Below are 20102 nucleotides of genomic sequence, written 5' to 3' on the forward strand. Positions count from 1 at the left end.
CGCTGTACTGTTGTTGCTGGGCAAGATATTTAGTGTCCGTCAAAGCACATTTTTTGTTCTGGGTTGAAGTACAATTCCCAATTTAGCAATTTCATAATTTAGTGGTTCCTGCTATATCAGAGCTATTTGAAATCTATCCCAAAAAGGGTATATAATATTGAAGGTGCACATTGGGTCATTCAGAATAACTTCACACACACCCGCTACTGTGTATTTCCAAGTCTAATTCTGTCACTAAACCCATACCTGTCACCCAGCGCCTAAATACTAGGCCTCAAATTTAAATCCCTCTAAATCTCTCGTTACCGCTGTCCTGTTGTAGCTGGGAAAGTTATTTAGTGCCCGTCAAAGCACATTTTTTGTTCTGGGTTGAAGTACAATTCCCAATTTAGCAATTTCATAATTTAGTGGTTCCTGCTATATCAGAGCTATTTGAAATCTATCCCAAAAAGGGTATATAATATTCAAGGTGCACATTGGGTCATTCAGAATAACTTCACACACACGCTTCTGTGCATTTCCAAGTCTAATTCTGTCACTAAATCCATACCGGTCACCCAGCGCCTAAATACTAGGCCTCAAATTTATATCCCGCTGAATTTGAATACAATACATTGGGCCAAATAATATATTTGTTGTTGTGGTGAACCATAACAATGAGAAAAACATCTAGTAAGGGACGCGGACGTGGACATGGTCGTGGTGGTGTTAGTGGACCCTCTGGTGCTGGGAGAGGACGTGGCCGTTCTGCCACATCCACACGTCCTAGTGTACCAACTACCTCAGGTCCCAGTAGCCGCCAGAATTTACAGCGATATATGGTGGGGCCCAATGCCGTTCTAAGGATGGTAAGGCCTGAGCAGGTACAGGCATTAGTCAATTGGGTGGCCGACAGTGGATCCAGCACGTTCACATTATCTCCCACCCAGTCTTCTGCAGAAAGCGCACAGATGGCGCCTGAAAACCAACCCCATCAGTCTGTCACATCACCCCCATGCATACCAGGGAAACTGTCTCAGCCTCAAGTTATGCAGCAGTCTCTTATGCTGTTTGAAGACTCCGCTGGCAGGGTTTCCCAAGGGCATCCACCTAGCCCTTCCCCAGCGGTGAAAGACATAGAATGCACTGACGCACAACCACTTATGTTTCCTGATGATGAGGACATGGGAATACCACCTCAGTATGTCTCTGATGATGACGAAACACAGGTGCCAACTGCTGCGTCTTTCTGCAGTGTGCAGACTGAACAGGAGGTCAGGGATCAAGACTGGGTGGAAGACGATGCAGGGGACGATGAGGTCCTAGACCCCACATGGAATGAAGGTCGTGCCACTGACTTTCACAGTTCGGAGGAAGAGGCAGTGGTGAGACCGAGCCAACAGCGTAGCAAAAGAGGGAGCAGTGGGCAAAAGCAGAACACCCGCCGCCAAGAGACTCCGCCTGCTACTGACCGCCGCCATCTGGGACCGAGCACCCCAAAGGCAGCTTCAAGGAGTTCCCTGGCATGGCACTTCTTCAAACAATGTGCTGACGACAAGACCCGAGTGGTTTGCACGCTGTGCCATCAGAGCCTGAAGCGAGGCATTAACGTTCTGAACCTGAGCACAACCTGCATGACCAGGCACCTGCATGCAAAGCATGAACTGCAGTGGAGTAAACACCTTAAAACCAAGGAAGTCACTCAGGCTCCCCCTGCTACCTCTTCTGCTGCTGCCGCCTCGGCCTATTCTGCTGCTGCCGCCTCGGCTTCTTCCTCCGCCTCTGGAGGAACGTTGGCACCTGCCGCCCAGCAAACAGGGGATGTACCACCAACACCACCACCACCACCTCCGTCACCAAGCGTCTCAACCATGTCACACGCCAGCGTTCAGCTCTCCATCTCACAAACATTTGATAGAAAGCGTAAATTCCCACCTAGCCACCCTCGATCCCTGGCCCTGAATGCCAGCATTTCTAAACTACTGGCCTATGAAATGCTGTCATTTAGGCTGGTGGACACAGACAGCTTCAAACAGCTCATGTCGCTTGCTGTCCCACAGTATGTTGTTCCCAGCCGGCACTACTTCTCCAAGAGAGCCGTGCCTTCCCTGCACAACCAAGTATCCGATAAAATCAAGTGTGCACTGCGCAACGCCATCTGTAGCAAGGTCCACCTAACCACAGATACGTGGACCAGTAAGCACGGCCAGGGACGCTATATCTCCCTAACTGCACACTGGGTAAATGTAGTGGCAGCTGGGCCCCAGGCGGAGAGCTGTTTGGCGCACGTCCTTCCGCCGCCAAGGATCGCAGGGCAACATTCTTTGCCTCCTGTTGCCACCTCCTCCTTCTCGGCTTCCTCCTCCTCTTCTTCCACCTGCTCATCCAGTCAGCCACACACCTTCACCACCAACTTCAGCACAGCCCGGGGTAAACGTCAGCAGGCCATTCTGAAACTCATATGTTTGGGGGACAGGCCCCACACCGCACAGGAGTTGTGGCGGGGTATAGAACAACAGACCGACGAGTGGTTGCTGCCGGTGAGCCTCAAGCCCGGCCTGGTGGTGTGTGATAATGGGCGAAATCTCGTTGCAGCTCTGGGACTAGCCAATTTGACGCACATCCCTTGCTTGGCGCATGTGCTGAATTTGGTGGTGCAGAAGTTCATTCACAACTACCCCGACATGTCAGAGCTGCTGCATAAAGTGCGGGCCGTCTGTTCGCGCTTCCGGCGTTCACATCCTGCTGCTGCTCGCCTGTCTGCGCTACAGCGTAACTTCGGCCTTCCCGCTCACCGCCTCATATGCGACGTGCCCACCAGGTGGAACTCCACCTTGCACATGCTGGACAGACTGTGCGAGCAGCAGCAGGCCATAGTGGAGTTTCAGCTGCAGCACGCACGGGTCAGTCGCACTACAGAACAGCACCACTTCACCACCAATGACTGGGCCTCCATGCGAGACCTGTGTGCCCTGTTGCGCTGTTTCGAGTACTCCACCAACATGGCCAGTGGCGATGACACCGTTATCAGCGTTACAATACCACTTCTATGTCTCCTTGAGAAAACACTTAGGGCGATGATGGAAGAGGAGGTGGCCCAGGAGGAGGAGGAGGAGGAGGAGGAAGAGGGGTCATTTTTAGCACTTTCAGGCCAGTCTCTTCGAAGTGACTCAGAGGGAGGTTTTTGGCAACAGCAGAGGCCAGGTACAAATGTGGCCAGCCAGGGCCCACTACTGGAGGACGAGGAGGACGAGGATGAGGAGGAGGTGGAGGAGGATGAGGATGAAGCATGGTCACAGCGGGGTGGCACCCAACGCAGCTCGGGTCCATCACTGGTGCGTGGCTGGGGGGAAAGGCAGGACGATGACGATACGCCTCCCACAGAGGACAGCTTGTCCTTACCCCTGGGCAGCCTGGCACACATGAGCGACTACATGCTGCAGTGCCTGCGCAACGACAGCAGAGTTGCCCACATTTTAACCTGTGCGGACTACTGTGTTGCCACCCTGCTGGATCCACGCTACAAAGACAATGTGCCCACCTTACTTCCTGCACTGGAGCGTGATAGGAAGATGCGCGAGTACAAGCGCACGTTGGTAGACGCGCTACTGAGAGCATTCCCAAATGTCACAGGGGAACAAGTGGAAGCCCAAGGCCAAGGCAGAGGAGGAGCAAGAGGTCGCCAAGGCAGCTGTGTCACGGCCAGCTCCTCTGAGGGCAGGGTTAGCATGGCAGAGATGTGGAAAACTTTTGTCAACACGCCACAGCTAACTGCACCACCACCTGATACGCAACGTGTTAGCAGGAGGCAACATTTCACTAACATGGTGGAACAGTACATGTGCACACCCCTCCACGTACTGACTGATGGTTCGGCCCCATTCAACTTCTGGGTCTCTAAATTGTCCACGTGGCCAGAGCTAGCCTTTTATGCCTTGGAGGTGCTGGCCTGCCCGGCGGCCAGCGTTTTGTCTGAACGTGTATTCAGCACGGCAGGGGGCGTCATTACAGACAAACGCAGCCGCCTGTCTACAGCCAATGTGGACAAGCTGACGTTCATAAAAATGAACCAGGCATGGATCCCACAGGATCTGTCCGTCCCTTGTCCAGATTAGACATTAACTACCTCCCCTTAACCATATATTATTGGACTCCAGGGCACTTCCTCATTCAATCCTATTTTTATTTTCATTTTACCATTATATTGCGAGGCTACCCAAAGTTGAATGAACCTCTCCTCTGTCTGGGTGCCGGGGCCTAAATATATGCCAATGGACTGTTCCAATGTTGGGTGACGTGAAGCCTGATTCTCTGCTATGACATGAAGCCTGAATCTCTGCTGACATGAAGCCAGCTCCTCTGTTACGGGACCGCTCTCCTCTGCCTGGGTGCTGGGCCTAAATATATGACAATGGACTGTTCCAATGTTGGGTGACGTGAAGCCTGATTCTCTGCTATGACATGCAGACTGATTCTCTGCTGACATGAAGCCAGATTCTCTGTTACGGGACCTCTCTCCTCTGCCTGTGGGCTGGGCCTAAATTTATGAAAATGGACTCTTACAGTGGTGGGTGACGTGAAGCCTGATTCTCTGCTATGATATGAAGACTGATTCTCTGCTGACATGAAGCCAGATTGTCTGTTACGGGACCTCTCTCCTCTGCCTGGGTGCTGGGCCTAAATATATGCCAATGGACTGTTGCAGTGGTGGCTGACGTGAAGCCTCATTCTCTGCTATGACATGCAGACTGATTCTCTGCTGACATGAAGCCAGATTGTCTGTTACGGGACCTCTCTCCTCTGCCTGGGTGCTGGGTAGTGTTGAGCGCGAATATTCGAAAAGCAAATTTTTTTCGCGAATATCGCAACTTCGCGATTTCGCGAATATTTCGAATATAGTGCTATATATTCGTAAAAACGAATATTCGTTTTTTGTTTTTCCCCCCCCCCCCACAAAATTACAGTACACATATAATTGATTGTTTCCCAAAGGTCCAACAGCTCAGATCTTACTCACATTGCCTAGAAAGTGATTGAGGCGCGAATCTTCGTAAGGCGATTTTATTAGCGCACATGCGAATATCGGCACGTCCCAGAACAGAGGCAAAGGGCTTTGCATTCATACATTAGTGAATTGAGTTGCGAATCTTCGTAAGGCGATTTTATTAGCGCACATGCGAATATCTACACTTGTCCCAGAACAGAGGCAAAGGGCTTTGCATTCATACATTAGTGATTGAATTGAGCTGCGAATCTTCGTAAGGCGATTTTATTAACGCAAATGCAAATATCTACACTTGTCCCCAGAACAGAGAGGCAAAGGCCTGTGCATTCATATAGTATAGCACCATATTCGCGAATACGTAGAACTTCGTAAAATTCGATTTACGAATATTCGTATTTTTTATTTTACTTTCCACCTTACAGATTACATTGATCTGTACTCTGTCAACTACTGTCATCACCCCCCACTGTATCTCGATTGATTCCCAAAAGTCTCACATTCCCTAGAAAGTGATTGAGGTGCGAATCTTCGTAAGGCGATTTTATTAGCGCACATGCGAATATCTACACTTGTCCCAGAACAGAGGCAAAGGGCATTGCATTCATACATTAGTGATTGAATTGAGTTGCGAATCTTCGTAAGGCGATTTCATTAGCGCACATGTGAATTTTGCATAGCATATGTATTATGCGATGCGAAAATTCGAATTATCGCATATGCGAAATAATAACGAATTTGAATAATCGCGAATATTTTACGAATATTCTTTCGAATATTCACAAAATTTCGCGAATTCGAATATGGGACATGCCGCTCAACACTAGTGCTGGGCCTAAATTTATGACAATGGACTGTTGCAGTGGTGGGTGACGTGAAGCCTGATTCTCTGCTATGACATGCAGACTGATTCTCTGCTGACATGAAGACAGATTCTCTGTTACGGGACCTCTCTCCTCTGCCTGGGTTCTGGGCCTAAATATATGCCAATGGACTGTTGCAGTGGTGGCTGACGTGAAGCCTCATTCTCTGCTATGACATGCAGACTGATTCTCTGCTGACATGAAGCCAGATTGTCTGTTACGGGACCTCTCTCCTCTGCCTGGGTGCTGGGCCTAAATATATGCCAATGGACTGTTGCAGTGGTGGCTGACGTGAAGCCTCATTCTCTGCTATGACATGCAGACTAATTCTCTGCTGACATGAAGACAGATTCTCTGTTACGGGACCTCTCTCCTCTGCCTGGGTTCCGGGGCCTAAATATCTGAGAATGGACTGTTCCAGTGGTGGGTGACGGGAAGCCAGATTCTCTGCTATGGGACCTCTCTCCAATAGATTTTGGTTCATTTTTATTTATTTAATTTTTATTTTTATTCATTTCCCTATCCACATTTGTTTGCAGGGGATTTACCTACATGTTGCTGCCTTTTGCAGCCCTCTAGCCCTTTCCTGGGCTGTTTTACAGCCTTTTTAGTGCCGAAAAGTTCGGGTCCCCATTGACTTCAATGGGGTTCGGGTTCGGGACGAAGTTCGGATCGGGTTCGGATCCCGAACCCGAACATTTTCGGGAAGTTCGGCCGAACTTCTCGAACCCGAACATCCAGGTGTTCGCTCAACTCTATATACGGCTCAGACAGGTGACAGGGCTCTCAGTGAGAGGATATCTCCTGCTACATGAGTCTGTGTGCGCCACCTAGTGGCTGTCAGGTGACCTGCGGCTGCCGAGGGTTTTCCTGACATTTCCTGATATTGTATTGATATAATGAGAAACTGGAGACCTTCACACGAGGGTGGACACGTCCATCTATTAGTATTACATGAGCAGCGAGTCATGTGACCACAGTATGGCGGTATTATCATCTACACAACATATAGGATTATATGTCATATACTGGATTTTCCCTTTATAAGACGCACCTAGGGTTGCCACCTTTTCTTCAAGCCAAACCCGAACAGAAGGGAGGGAGGGCCCCCTTCCAGGCCCCGCCTCCAGCCACGCCCATGTCCCGCCTCCAACCATCTCCCGTCTCCACCCCTGGTCGCTGTCGCACCACGATCGTTACGCCCCTGATCCCATGCCTGCGCCGTCCCGTTTAGTATTCGGCGCAGGCGTGGGATTTACGGGACGAAGAGGAGAACTCAGACGTCAATCAACAGGACATGGGCGTGCCACTGCCAAAGGGTGAATAGACGGAGCCTCTAGGTGCTGCAGGAACGCCCTCATAGCACCTAGAGGCTCATTAGCATATTATAAGTCTTTATTTTAAGAGAACGGCGGCAGCGGCAGGGAGTTATAAAACACACTGTTATGTAGTATTAGCACATCGCTATATCAGTCAGCTACATAACATAACGTTTTTTCTGATGATTGACAGATTCAGAAACCTGTTTAAAGGGCTTCTGTCGCCCCACTAAACTCTTTTTCTTTTTTTTTGGCTTCTTATAATCCCTATACTGTGATATATGAATACATTACGTTATTAGTCATTTTTGTTCAGTAGATAATGAATAAAACGGACTTTTATAATATGTAAATTACCTGTCTAGCAGCAGGTAGGGCGGTTACTTGCTGGTAGCAGCCGCATCCTCCTATCATAATGACGCCCCCTCCCCATGTTGATTGACAGGGCCAGCGAACGCGATCGTCCTCTGGCTGGCCCTGTCTGCTATCAAGATCGCGCCTGTGCCATGACAGTATTCAGTCGGCGCAGGTGCACTGAGAGGAGGACGCTCGCTCGGCTGCTCCTTCCTCAGTGCGCCTGCGCTGATGACGTCACATCTACACCCGGTGCAGGCGCACTGAGGAAGGTGCGGCCGAGCGAGCGTCCTCCTCTCAGTGCGCCTGCGCCGACTGAATACAGTTACGGTGCAGGCGCGAGATCTTGATAGCAGACAGGGCCAGCCAGAGAAAGATCGCATTCGCTGGCCCTGTCAATCAACACGCGGAGGGGGCGTCATTATGAGAGGAGGATGCGGCTGCTACCAGCAAGTAACCACCCTACCTGCTGCTAGAGAGGTAATTTACATATTATAAAAGTCTGTTTTATTCATTATCTACTGAACCAAAAAGACTAATAACATTATGTATTCATATATCACAGTATAGGGATTATAAGGGTACTTTCACACTTGCGTTTTTCTTTTCCGGCATAGAGTTCCGTCACAGGGGCTCTATACCGGAAAGTTTTATCCCCATGCATTCTGAATGGAGAGGAATCCGTTCAGTTTGCATCAGGATGTCCTCAGTTCAGTCGTTTTGACTGATCAGGCAAAAGAGAAAACCGCAGCATGCTATGGTTTTCTCTCCGGCCAAAAAAACTGAATACATGCCTGAACGCCGGATCCGGCATTTTTTCCCATAGGAATGTATTAGCGCCGGATCCGGCATTCAGAATACCGGAATGCGCATGCGCAGATCGGCAAAAATATGAAAAAATGTACAAGACGGATCCGTCTGTCCGCATGACAAGCGGAGAGACGGATCCGTCCTTGCAATGCATTTGTGAGACGGATCCGCATCCGGATCCATCTCACAAATGCTTTCAGTCAGCGGCAGATTGGCGGATCCGGCGGCCAGTTCCGACGACGGAACTGCCCGCCGGATCACACTGCCGCAAGTGTGAAAGTAGCCTAAGAAGGCAAAAAAAAAAAAGAGTTTAGTGGGGTGACAGAAGCCCACATTGTTACATACAATTACACAATTCAAATGTTTTATATTTATACCTTTTTAGAAGTGAGTGACTATCTAGGACAGGTGTCAGGACTCAGAGTCAGGACTGTCTTGGTCAGGTTGTCTGCAGGCAGGGCACAGTGGGCACTGGGCTGGGCACTACATGGGCAGGCTGCTGGAGCTGGACTAGAGAGGAGAAGAAGAATGATTTCAATTCTTCCTCTCTGCCTCTCTCTGATGTCACTTCCTGTGGACCTGACTTCCTTATCAGAGAGAGGGAGGGACTGGGAGGCAGAGGAGGAGCGAGGAGACCGAACAGTGAGTGAGCAGCTGCGCTGCCTGGGGGCATCACTGTAGTGTAGACTGGAGGGAGGGAGGAGGAGGAGGGAGGAGGGAGGCGGGAGGCTCGGGAGCGCTGTGCTGCGCTCAGCTGATCACCCTGCCGCTGCAGTGCCAGTGAGTGACTGCAGTTTGAATGAATAATCCTGTGCCCGGGTCTAAGAAAGGCCTATACCCGGGCACAGGATTACAAACCCGGACTGTCCGGGTCAATCCCGGACGGGTGGCAACCCTAGGTTTAGACAACAGAAAATAAGAAAACACATTTTCTAGATCCTCTATGAAGGGAATGTGGTTTAGTGAAGTGGAGGCGTCGAGGTCCGGAACTTCAGGTGTAACAACCAGCGATGGTGCATGTGGTCCCCTCATTAATGTGTCTCCTGTTACTGCTCTGTGGGGTCCGGCCACGCTGCTTCCCTTTCGTCCTAACCAGCAGCACAAGTGGGGATTTGCCCCTGTGAAGCTGGTCAGGACAGGCGGAATTTTTATTGAACAAATATCTCTGCCAAGTATCATTAATTAATTGATGCCACCCCTATATAACTCGCCCCCTGTCTGGACGGGGTTGCTTTTTTTCTGTCCTGTGGACTGGAAATGGACAGGATAAACTCCCTTCAGTTCTCCCCTTGTAGGGTGAAGTGTATTAGTTTGTTTTACAGGTCCGCTGCCGGCCGCTGCAGACGATGGATCCGGCCAGGATAATGAGGACTGTTCGCTTCAGACGTCTTCTCTTTCCCCTTCCCTCTTTTCCCTCCCCCCTCCGGTGCTTATAGCCTTGCCCTGCGCTTTCGGACGCTAGTGCAGCATGCGCTCTTACTCTGCCTCCCTCTGCCATTCTCGTTATACCGGAAGTGCGTCTTTTGCATCACTTCTGGTCTCGGACGCCGTTCGTGCGCTCCGATAATAATAAAACAAGAGGCTGAGTCCACTGGGGTTCTTACCCTCAGCGGCACAGAATATTACACTGGGGGTACCCTTAGTTTGATAAAAATCAAACAGATTCTCAGTTACCTCCGAGGGCTGGGGGGGCGGGGCTGGCGGGGGGGTGCCCTACCGCCTTATTTAAACCTCCAGGTGCTAGATGTCAGAGTTGCCCTCAGTCTTGTGTGCAACTGACGTGTGGATCGAGTGGTGTTTATCTCTCTCCAGCATGTCGACCAATCCAGATCCCTCTATGCCCTCTCTTGGTAAGGTGGAGGTCATTTTCTGTCATAAAGCGAGGTGAATTGCACCTATATTAACTGTATTATTATTATTCCTAGGGAAGTCTATGCACAAGCAGAGACATCTGGCTTGTTCTAACTGTAGCACCCCCTTACCTGATGGATATGAGTTCCACCGCTGTCCAGGTTGTCGACCCAGACCTGTGAATCCAGAACCTACTATGGTGGAGATGTTCTCCTGGATGAAAGAATTCATGGACACCTCCGTCGCGCAGATAGAAGACGCGGTTTCTAATAAGAGACCTAGAGAGGCCTCTCCGGAGCCAGTCCCCATGTTAGAAGAAGTCGTCTCCTTAGAAGATGATTCTTCCTCTGAAGATGAGGACGCGCCATTTCTTTTCCCGGCCGAAAAAACTCAGAGGTTACTCCATCACGTCAAGGGACCAGGATGTTGAGCATAGGGAAGCTCCACAATCCATCTCTAGGGGGCCCAGGACCTTCAAAGTGGACGAGTCTTTGAAAAAACTGATGGCCTTAGAATGGAAACACCCGGAAAAAGGTCCGGTCCTGACTAAAAGATGACTAAAATATTTAAATTAATGTTTCCGCCCGCACACTCAGAATCCAGTCTGATCTGGATTCGGGGGTTGCCAGAGACGATATCCTAGACCAGTTCAAGACCCTTTTGTTAGGGATAGATTTTTTGGCTGATGCATCCCAGCAGCAGCTAAAATTAGCTGCAAAATCTATGGCACTTTCTTCGGCCAGTAGACGTCCCCTGTGGCTGAAGCCATGGGTAGCAGACAACATGCCAAAATTCATCCTCTGCTCCCTTCTCTATGAGCCAGGCAGGCTATTCGGTTCGGAGCTGGATCGCTTAATGGAGGACCTCGCTGATAAAAAGTGGAAGTCCCTTCCTCAGCAGTCCTTTCGGGGTCGAGGAAGAGGTAGACCAGCAAGGTTCCAGAGGGGAGACACCAGGCAGTTAGTCCTGAAGGATTCGGTACGTACAAAAGGGGTCACTGGAAGAAGTTCCTCCGCGCGAGCAAGGTCAGGGAGTTTATTCTCCCATATTTCTGGTCCCAAAGCCATCAGGGGATTGGTGTATGATCATCGACCTATGCTATTTAAACCATTTTATCAGAAAGAAAGCGTTTCCAGATGGAAACCATTCGTTCAGTTATAAACATCCTGAACCCAGGAGATATGATGGTGACGATAGATCTGAAGGATGCTTACCTTCATGTTCCCATCTATCCAGCGCACAAAAAATACCTCTGAGTTGCGGTGACCATAGGCGGTGTAGTGAAGCACTACCAATTTGCTGTGTTGCCCTTCGGCATCTCCTCTGCCCCGCACACCTTTACAAAGGTGGCGGCTCCTGTTGTCGCGCATTTAAGGCTTCTAGGGTTAGAAGTCGTCCCCTATTTAAACGACTGGCTGCTAAAAGCCGCCTCCGCAGCAAGCTCTCCACACTCTGCAGACTCTAGGTTGGCTTATAAACTGGGACAAGTCACAGTTGATCCCATCCACCACGAGAACATTCCTAGGGTTTGTGATCGACTCACAGCAGATGATCCTGTCCCTGTCGCCACAGAGGAAAGACAGAGTAATAAAGGCGGCAGAGTTTCTACCTCCACCCAGACGGGTGTCTATCAGGGTTCTCATGAGGATGTTAGGCCACATCTCAGCATCTGCAGAGGCAGTTCCGTGGGCCTTATGGCATCTACGCCCACTTCAGGAAGAAGTGTTAACGGTTTGGAGTCGCAAGCCAAAGGACTTGGACCAGATGCACTCCCTGTCTGTAAAAGCCCGTTCTTCACTCAGGTGGTGGAGGAACCTAACAGATGGGAGGTTCTTGATCCAACCGCGTTGGATTACGTTGACCACAGACGCCTCCCTAGGAATGTTCTCGTGGTGGATGGGATCAAGGTACGTGGAGTCCTCAGGAGAGACGCCTCTCTTCCAATTTGAGGGAGTTGAGAGCGGTCAGACTAGCCCTCAATCATTTTGCTCCTCTCATCCGCAGTCAGGCAACTGATAACACAACAGTAGTGGCTTACCTAAATAGACAGGGAGGAACAAGATCCCAGACTCTCCTGAGGGAGGTGGGACTAATTCTCGCTTGGGCAGAGACCAACCTATCCCACTTAGTGGCAGTTCATATCAGAGGAGACCTCAATGTAGTGGCAGATCGCCTAAGTCAGGGCCTTCCCGTTCCAGGGGAATGGTCATTGAACGAGAACATCTTTTCCCGGATTGTCCAGCGTTAGGGTACTCCCAAGATCGATCTGATGGCAACTCGATTGAACGCCAAGGTGAACAGGTTCTGCTCCCTTTACAAGGAGGACAACCCTGTAGCGATAGACGCTCTGGTTCAGGCTGGATTATGTGTTCCCTCCAATTTCCATGATACCAAGGGTATTGATGAAGATCAAACAAGACCAGACCTCAGTGATAGCCATCATACCATTCTGGCCAAAGAGGTCTTGGTTCACCCAGCTCATGCAGATGAGCCAGGGCACATATTGGAGACTTCCCCTAATACAGGACCTAGTGTATCAGGACACAGGTCCCTGTCTAGATCTGAGGAGGCTCAGTCTGACAGCCTGGAGATTGACAGGTCATTTCTAGACGCTAGAGGGTTATCTGTGGAGGTCTTGAGAACAATCTCGCACTCCCGGGCCGTGTCCACAAACAGAAAATACTCCAGGATATATAAGATTTTCATTCTATGGTGTACTGAGAGAGAGGTAGTTCCCTCAGATCCTCCTCTCTCTGCGATCCTACAGTTCCTTCAGGATGGTCTAGACAAGGGTCTAAGCCCAGCTACGCTCAGAGCTCACGTCTCTGCTTTGTCGGCATGTATTGGTAGGCCGATTTCTCAAGACCACCTAATAAGGAGGTTCCTTAAAGGAGCTCAGAGACTTAAACCTAGCATCCTGAGACCGACCCCTGATTGGGATCTAGCAATAGTGCTAAAAGGGTTGTGTGTTCTTGAGATTCCTATGTCTCAAAGTCACCTTTATATTAGCCATTACCTCGGCTAAAAGAATTGGGGAACTTCAAGCTCTAGGAGCGGCAGAGCCATACCTAACTTTCCTCCAGGACAGGGTCCTGTTGAGGTTCCTGCCAACCTTTCTGCTGAAGGTGCCTTCACTGCAAATATTAACCAGACGATAACATTACCGAAGTTTTCTCCTGCTCCAACGTCTCCAGAGGAGGAAAAGTTACTCACCCTGGACATTCTAAGGATTCTAAAAATATATTTGCACAGAACAGTGGACTTCAGAAGATCTGAGAATCTCCTTCTAGCCTACTCAGGGAAAAACAGAGGGCTTAAAGCCTCCAAGCCCACTTTGAGTAGGTGGATCAAGGACACTATCCGTTTGACCTTTCTATCTCAAAATCTGTCACCGCCGTCATTTGTATCTGCCCATTCGACCAGGGCAGTATCCACGTCGTATGCTGAAAGGAAATTAATTCCTTTAGACCAGATTTGCGCTGCCGCCTCTTAAAGTTTCCAGAAAACGTTTATATCTCACTACCGTATAGATTCAAGGCGAGCAGATGGAGCTGCCTTTGGACACTCTGTTCTAAGTGCTGTGCTCCCTTAGACTGAGAGAAATTATTGTTGGTATATATGTTCACACGTAGATTTTTGCCCTCCCAGATTTGTGTAAAGTCCTTGCTACTTCCCCACTTGTGCTGCTGGTTAGGATGAAAGGGAAGCGTCCATTTTGATGTAAATTTGTTTTCCCTTAGTCCTAACAGCAGCACACAAGTTTCCCACCCTTTGGGTTGTGTGGATTACTTGTTAAAGAAAGCAACCCTGTCCAGACAGGGGGCGGGTTATATAGGGGGGGCATCAATTAATTAATTAATGATACTTGGCAGAGATTTTTGTTCAATAAAAATTCCGCCTGTCCTGACCAGCTTCACAGGGGCAAATCCCCCACTTGTGCTGCTGTTAGGACTAAGGGAAAACAAATTTACGTCAAAATTGACGCTTCTCCTGCTAGGTTATTTTTAAGTATTTGTGTGCGACACACAGTTCTGGTATACACAGACAGCACTGCCATACACACATACAGCACTGCTATACACACAGACAGCACTGCCATACACACAGACAGCTCTGCCATACACACATACAGCTCTGCTATACAAACATACATCCCTGCCATACACACATACAGCTCTGCTATACACACATACAGCTCTGCTATACACACATACAGCTCTGCTATACACACATACAGCTCTGCTATACACACTCCCATTTCTGGTCTGATTTAAAACATAAAATTTATTTTATTTTTATAAAAAAATGGTATAATACGGAAAGAAAGAAAGAAAGAAAGAAAGAAGATTGATTAAAAATAAAGTGTGGCTTGGCTCTGGGCTAGGGATAGTGAGATGCTTTACCAATAGACACTCCCTCTATATCTGTATCCATCAGTATCTAGGGATTAGATATTTTCCAGCTCTCAGCTTTCTGACTGTCTGTCCTGTGAGCAGTGAGATCTTTCATCTATATCCCTATATAGTATAGTTGGAGGAGCGCTATTGTCTAATATTGTCTGCCTGTCCCCAGATTCCCTGGTGTTTGCCTCTAATACATTCGCCGGCCGCTTATGTGCCGCGCACGGAGTGTCTGCAGCGCACTGAGACGCGGTCACTGAGTCACTGCCACACTTAACCCTCAGCTCCCCCGACATGTGTCACCACTGCTGCGGCGTCTTCAGGGGGAATGGAGCGACTATCAGCACGAGCGCCATCTGAATCAATGTTTCTAACTGCTGCAGGCGGGTCTTTTCTCATCTGGTCTCCAATCAGCGACCAGCACTCGTGGGACAGTGACGCAATCTGACCAATAGTCCTCGGTCTATGGGACACTTTTATAAACAAATCAATGGGACCGCGATGGGGGCGTCATGTGCCCTAAAGTATGCAAATGTATTTTTAGGGTGGTGGGAAAATAATTATGTATTCCCGGAAGGATTGTCGTCGTATGTCTGCCACATTATTTTCTGGGGCAGATATATTGACGACATTCTCATTCTATGGGACGGGGGCCATTCACTATTTCACGAATTCACTCAGACACTGAATAACAATAATATAGGAATGAAATATACTTACGAAATTCAGGATAAGGAGATAGTGTTCCTTGACCTAAAAATAAAGGAAGCAGAAGATGGACACTTGGTCACAGAGGTTTACAGAAAACCTACTGCAACAAACAGCTATCTACATTGGAATAGCGGGCACCCGTCTCCCGCCAGGCCGGTACCTGCGGCGCGCCGTAACTGCTCCGACGAGACCTCTTTTAGCAAAGAAAGTGAACAATTGTTCCAAAGGTTCAGAAAGAGAGGTTATCCAACTAGACCCCTAAAGAATGCAGACAATAGAGCCAAAAAGGTGGATGGAGAAGATTTATTACAGATAACAGCACCAAAAACCAGTGAAGTCATCAGATGCATGGGGACATGTGATGGATATAATGGAGAGATATATAGTATTCTCAGGAAATACGGGCATATAATACAATCTGACAGAGACCTAGGTATGGTACTTACCCCAAATCCATCTGTAACATACAGGAGAGGCTCAAATGTAAAGGACCAGCTGGTTCCTAGTCATCTAGCGGAGGAGAGAACTCGGACTGGAGAAACAAGGGAGAGGTACCGGGGCTCATCACCCTGTGGAGATCGCTCCTCTGTAAGTATATACCCCGCATAAAGAAGGTCATCAACCCTGGGGATAAAAAAGAATATGAAATGAGACAACTCATTACTTGCAGAACACAGGGCGTCCTCTATATAGCCTCCCGTACATGTCCCAAATTATATATAGGGAAAACCATACAGGAATAGAGACGTCGTATCTCAGGCCATCTGAGTACAACTGATAAAGATACCCCTATAGCTCGGCATAGTAAATATATACATGGCAATAAGAGCTCCGGGTAATATCCATGGAACCAAGAGGGGGTAATCGAGACAAGAAACTCCTACAAAGTGAGGCTCGCTGGATCCATAGACGAGGACCTATGAGTCCATATGGATTGTATGAAGGTTTCTCATTCACGGCATTTATCTAATAGTTAAAAGGAAACATAAATTATAGAATAAAACCTAGAATATTAGATTATAACATTAATATAACACAGAAAAAGTAATAGGGCAGAAGGAAGAAAAAGACCAATATTTACCCACAGTAAGCTTTAGTCACAGAGTTTAAAAAAATATATAAAAAAGGACCAATTCTCCTCTCGCAGATTAAACCCCGTGAGATGAATGAACATTCCAGTGTCAGTAGACACTGCTATATATAGTGGATATGAGTCCGCCTACCGATGACCATGTAGCAGATATGCGTAGCGCTGATTCCAAGATATACGTTGAAGACATAGGATTGATTTAAAGATCTAGCGCTTGAACCTCTACTCTCTATTAAAAAGCGCATGTATTTATACTTTCTATAAAAAAAACTAAGATATAGGACATGCGCAGGAAGAGAAATACCTTTGAACAGTAGGGAAAGCCTAGAGGACATGCGCATGCGCCCTTACTCTGATATTTGAGCTGGAAATTGAGTCGGAGGGCATGCGCTGTGGGACTCTTTCCGTGAACGAGTTTTCTTCTAAGTCCTAGCGCATGCGCTCCCATTTAGACTCTCGGAGATGAATCGGGAGGTAAGTGTAGATGGAGAGACCCGGCTTGCAGGACATGCGCAGAAGCGGTTAATATGTTGATACAAAGTTGAAAGTTCTTGCGCAGGCGCACATGCTTTAACCACTTAAGGACCACAGGTTTATACCCCCCTAGTGACCAGGCCCTTTTTTTACAAATCGGCACTTCACAACTTTTACGGTTTATCGCTCGGTCATGCAACTTGGCACCCAAATGAATTTTACCTGCTTTTCTTCTCACAAATACAGCTTTCTTTTGGTGGTATTTGATTGCTGCTTAGATTTTTCGTTTTTCCAATATTAATCAAAATAGGCCGCAATTTTCTCAAAAAAAAGTGTATTTTTATCTGGTAAAATTGTTCAAATATAATTACATTTCTATACAAGTTTGTGTTAGAATTTATTTTTCTACATGTCTTTGATAAAAAAAAATCCAATAAGTGTATATTTATTGGTTTGCGCAAAAGTTATAGCGTTTACAAACTATGGTACAAAAATGTGAATTTCCGCATTTTGAAGCAGCTCTGACTTTCTGACCTGTCCTGTTTCTTGAGGTGCTAGAATGCCAGGATAGTATAAATACCCCACAAGTGACCCCATTTTGGAAAGAAGACACCCCATGGTATTCCGTGAGGGGCATAGTGAGTTCCTAGAATTTTAATTTTTTTGGCACAAGTTAGCGGAAAATTATGTTTTTTTTTTATTTTATTTTTTCTTACATAGTCTCATATTCCACTAACTTGTGACAAAAAATAACATTTTACATGAACTCGCCATGCCCCTCACGAAATACCTTGGGGTGTCTTCTTTCCAAAATGGGGTCACTTGTGGGGTAGTTATACTGCCCTGGCTTTTTAGGGGACCTAAAGTGTGAGAAGTAGTTTGGAATCCAAATGCGTAAAAAATACCCTGTGAAAGGTGCTCTTTAGAATTTGGGCCCCTTTGTGCACCTAGGCTGCAAAAAAGTGTCACACATGTGGTATCATCGTACTCAGGATAAGTAGGGCAATGTGTTTTGGGGTGTATTATTACATATACCCATGCTGGGTGAGAGAAATATCTCTGTAAAAGACAACTTTTCTCATTTTTTTTATACAAAGTTGTCATTTTACAGAGATATTTCTCTCACCCAGCATGGGTATATGTAAAAATACACCCCAAAACACATTGCCCAACTTCTCCTGAGTACGGCGATACCACATGTGTGACACTTTTTCGCAGCCTAGGTGCACAAAGGGGCCCAAATTCTAAAGAGCACATTTAGGATTTCACAGGGTATTTTTTACGCATTTGGATTCCAAACTACTTCTCACGCTTTAGGTCCCCTAAAATGCCAGGGCAGTATAACTACCCCACAAGTGACCCCATTTTGGAAAGAAGACACCCCAAGGTATTCCATGAGGGGCATGGCGAGTTCATAGAATTCAATCTTTCATGGACTCAATATGTTCCTCAGCGAATACCTTGGGGTGTCTACTTTCCAAAATGGGGTTATTTGTGGGGTGTTTGTACTGCCCTGGCATTTGAGGGTCTCCGCAATCATTACATGTATGGCCAGCATTAGGAGTTTCTGCTATTCTCCTTATATTGAGCATATGGGTAATGAGATTTTTTTTTTCCGTTCAGCCTCTGGGCTGAAAGAAAAAATGAACGGCACAGATTTCTTCATTCGCATCGATCAAATCTCTGCCAAAAAATGTGCAAAAAAAAAAAAAAGGAGGGGAAAGGCGTCTGCCAGGACATAGGAGCTCCGTCCAACATCCATACCCACTCAGCCCGTATGCCCTGGCAAACCCGATTTCTCCATTCACATCAATTGATGTGGATGAATAAATCATTGCCGGAATTTTTTATTTTTATACAAAGTGTTTGCCAAAGCATATGAACACCGCCCCTCAAATCATAAGCCTTGGCAAATGTATATTTTTTACTGCAGAGGAGAAATCTCGTCTTGCAGCGCCGCATACACCGACTTTTGTGTAATCTGACAGCAGCGCAATGCTTCTGTCAGAATGCACATCAGTGCTGCAGCTGGTTGATCGCTTGGTCCACCTAGAACAGGCATGTCCAAACTGCGGCCCTCCAGCTGTTGCAAAACTACAACTCCCAGCATGAAGCTATCCAGGCATGCTGGGAGTTTTGTATTTGCAACAGCTGGAGGGCCGCAGTTTGGACATGCCTGACCTAGAAGGTAAAAAAAATAAAAAATACAGGCCGCAACGCAATAAATTTATTAACATTAACTTTATATAACATTTGAAACAGAACATTAACTTTTATAAACTTTATTGAACATTTGAAACAAAACATTAACTTTTATAAACTTTATTGAACATTTGAAACAGAACATTAACTTTTATTTTTATTTTTTTTACCTTTAGAGGACAAACCTCTCCTTCCCCATGGGACAATGTGCAAAGCGCAAATCGCCCAAAGATGTGGCGAAGTACATTATGCACTTTGTCCCAGATGAAAGGAGAGGTTTTCAGCAGCTGTGTGTGAAAGGGCCCTAAGACCCCTGTGTGCCTGTCCTGTGTCATGCGATCCCTACACTAATAGTGTACCTGAGTGTGGAACTTGCGGAAACACTCCCCTATGCATAGAAGCTTTCCGGATTGGCGGTTATATAGTCTGTGGCGTAGCGGTTGGTTTCTGCCACAATTAAGTCATAGAGATCCGCGGTGAAGAACAGCTAAAAAAAACTCAAGGGCTGATCCTAAATGAGCCGTCTCCATGCGAACTCCAGACTAGGCGGTGAAAGGGGGCAATACGGGTGCGGCGGAAGCAGGGGATTGCCAATTAGGATTTGCCAGCACCTCTGGGAGACTAAGGGCTCTACGGGCCTGTGAACGTGGTGGCTGCGATGGGGGAGTTACTGCACGTGCCACCGTACCAGCTGGAACTGCCCTTCTGGTGCTTGCCACTTCACCAGGGAATACGGCAGTGTTGGTAGAAGGTCCAGGGTGTGCTGCGCTGCTGGTGTATACCGCACCATAAACAAGATCAGCGCTAGCACCACTCTGCTGCAAATGAGGCTCATCATGCGGGGTATGCAGAACACTGACATGGGATCGGGTACGTCTGGCCGTAGCAGGGACCTCTACCTCGTCATCCTCACTAGCGGTTAGAGTGCCACTGCTGTCTACAGGTTCATATTCTGAACCACTGGATTCAGCGGGTGAGGCGTCCCCATCACTTTCATCCATCACGGCCAGAATCCTGTAGACCTCTTCAGCGGAATACCCCTTGTTT

General features: G+C 47.7%; 1 protein-coding gene across 1 annotated transcript in view; it reads left to right on the forward strand.

Annotated features, from left to right (window-relative positions):
• Nucleotides 1-20102, forward strand: part of LOC122930746 — a 286203-nt gene that overhangs the window by 100348 nt on the left and 165753 nt on the right. Inside the window, exon 7 of the mRNA XM_044284322.1 lies at nucleotides 8731-8735. Coding sequence (XP_044140257.1) covers nucleotides 8731-8735 — 5 coding nt within the window. The remainder of the gene's footprint in view (nucleotides 1-8730; nucleotides 8736-20102) is intronic.

This window comes from Bufo gargarizans, chromosome 3 (assembly GCF_014858855.1).
Source record: "Bufo gargarizans isolate SCDJY-AF-19 chromosome 3, ASM1485885v1, whole genome shotgun sequence".
Classification (NCBI taxonomy): domain Eukaryota; kingdom Metazoa; phylum Chordata; class Amphibia; order Anura; family Bufonidae; genus Bufo; species Bufo gargarizans.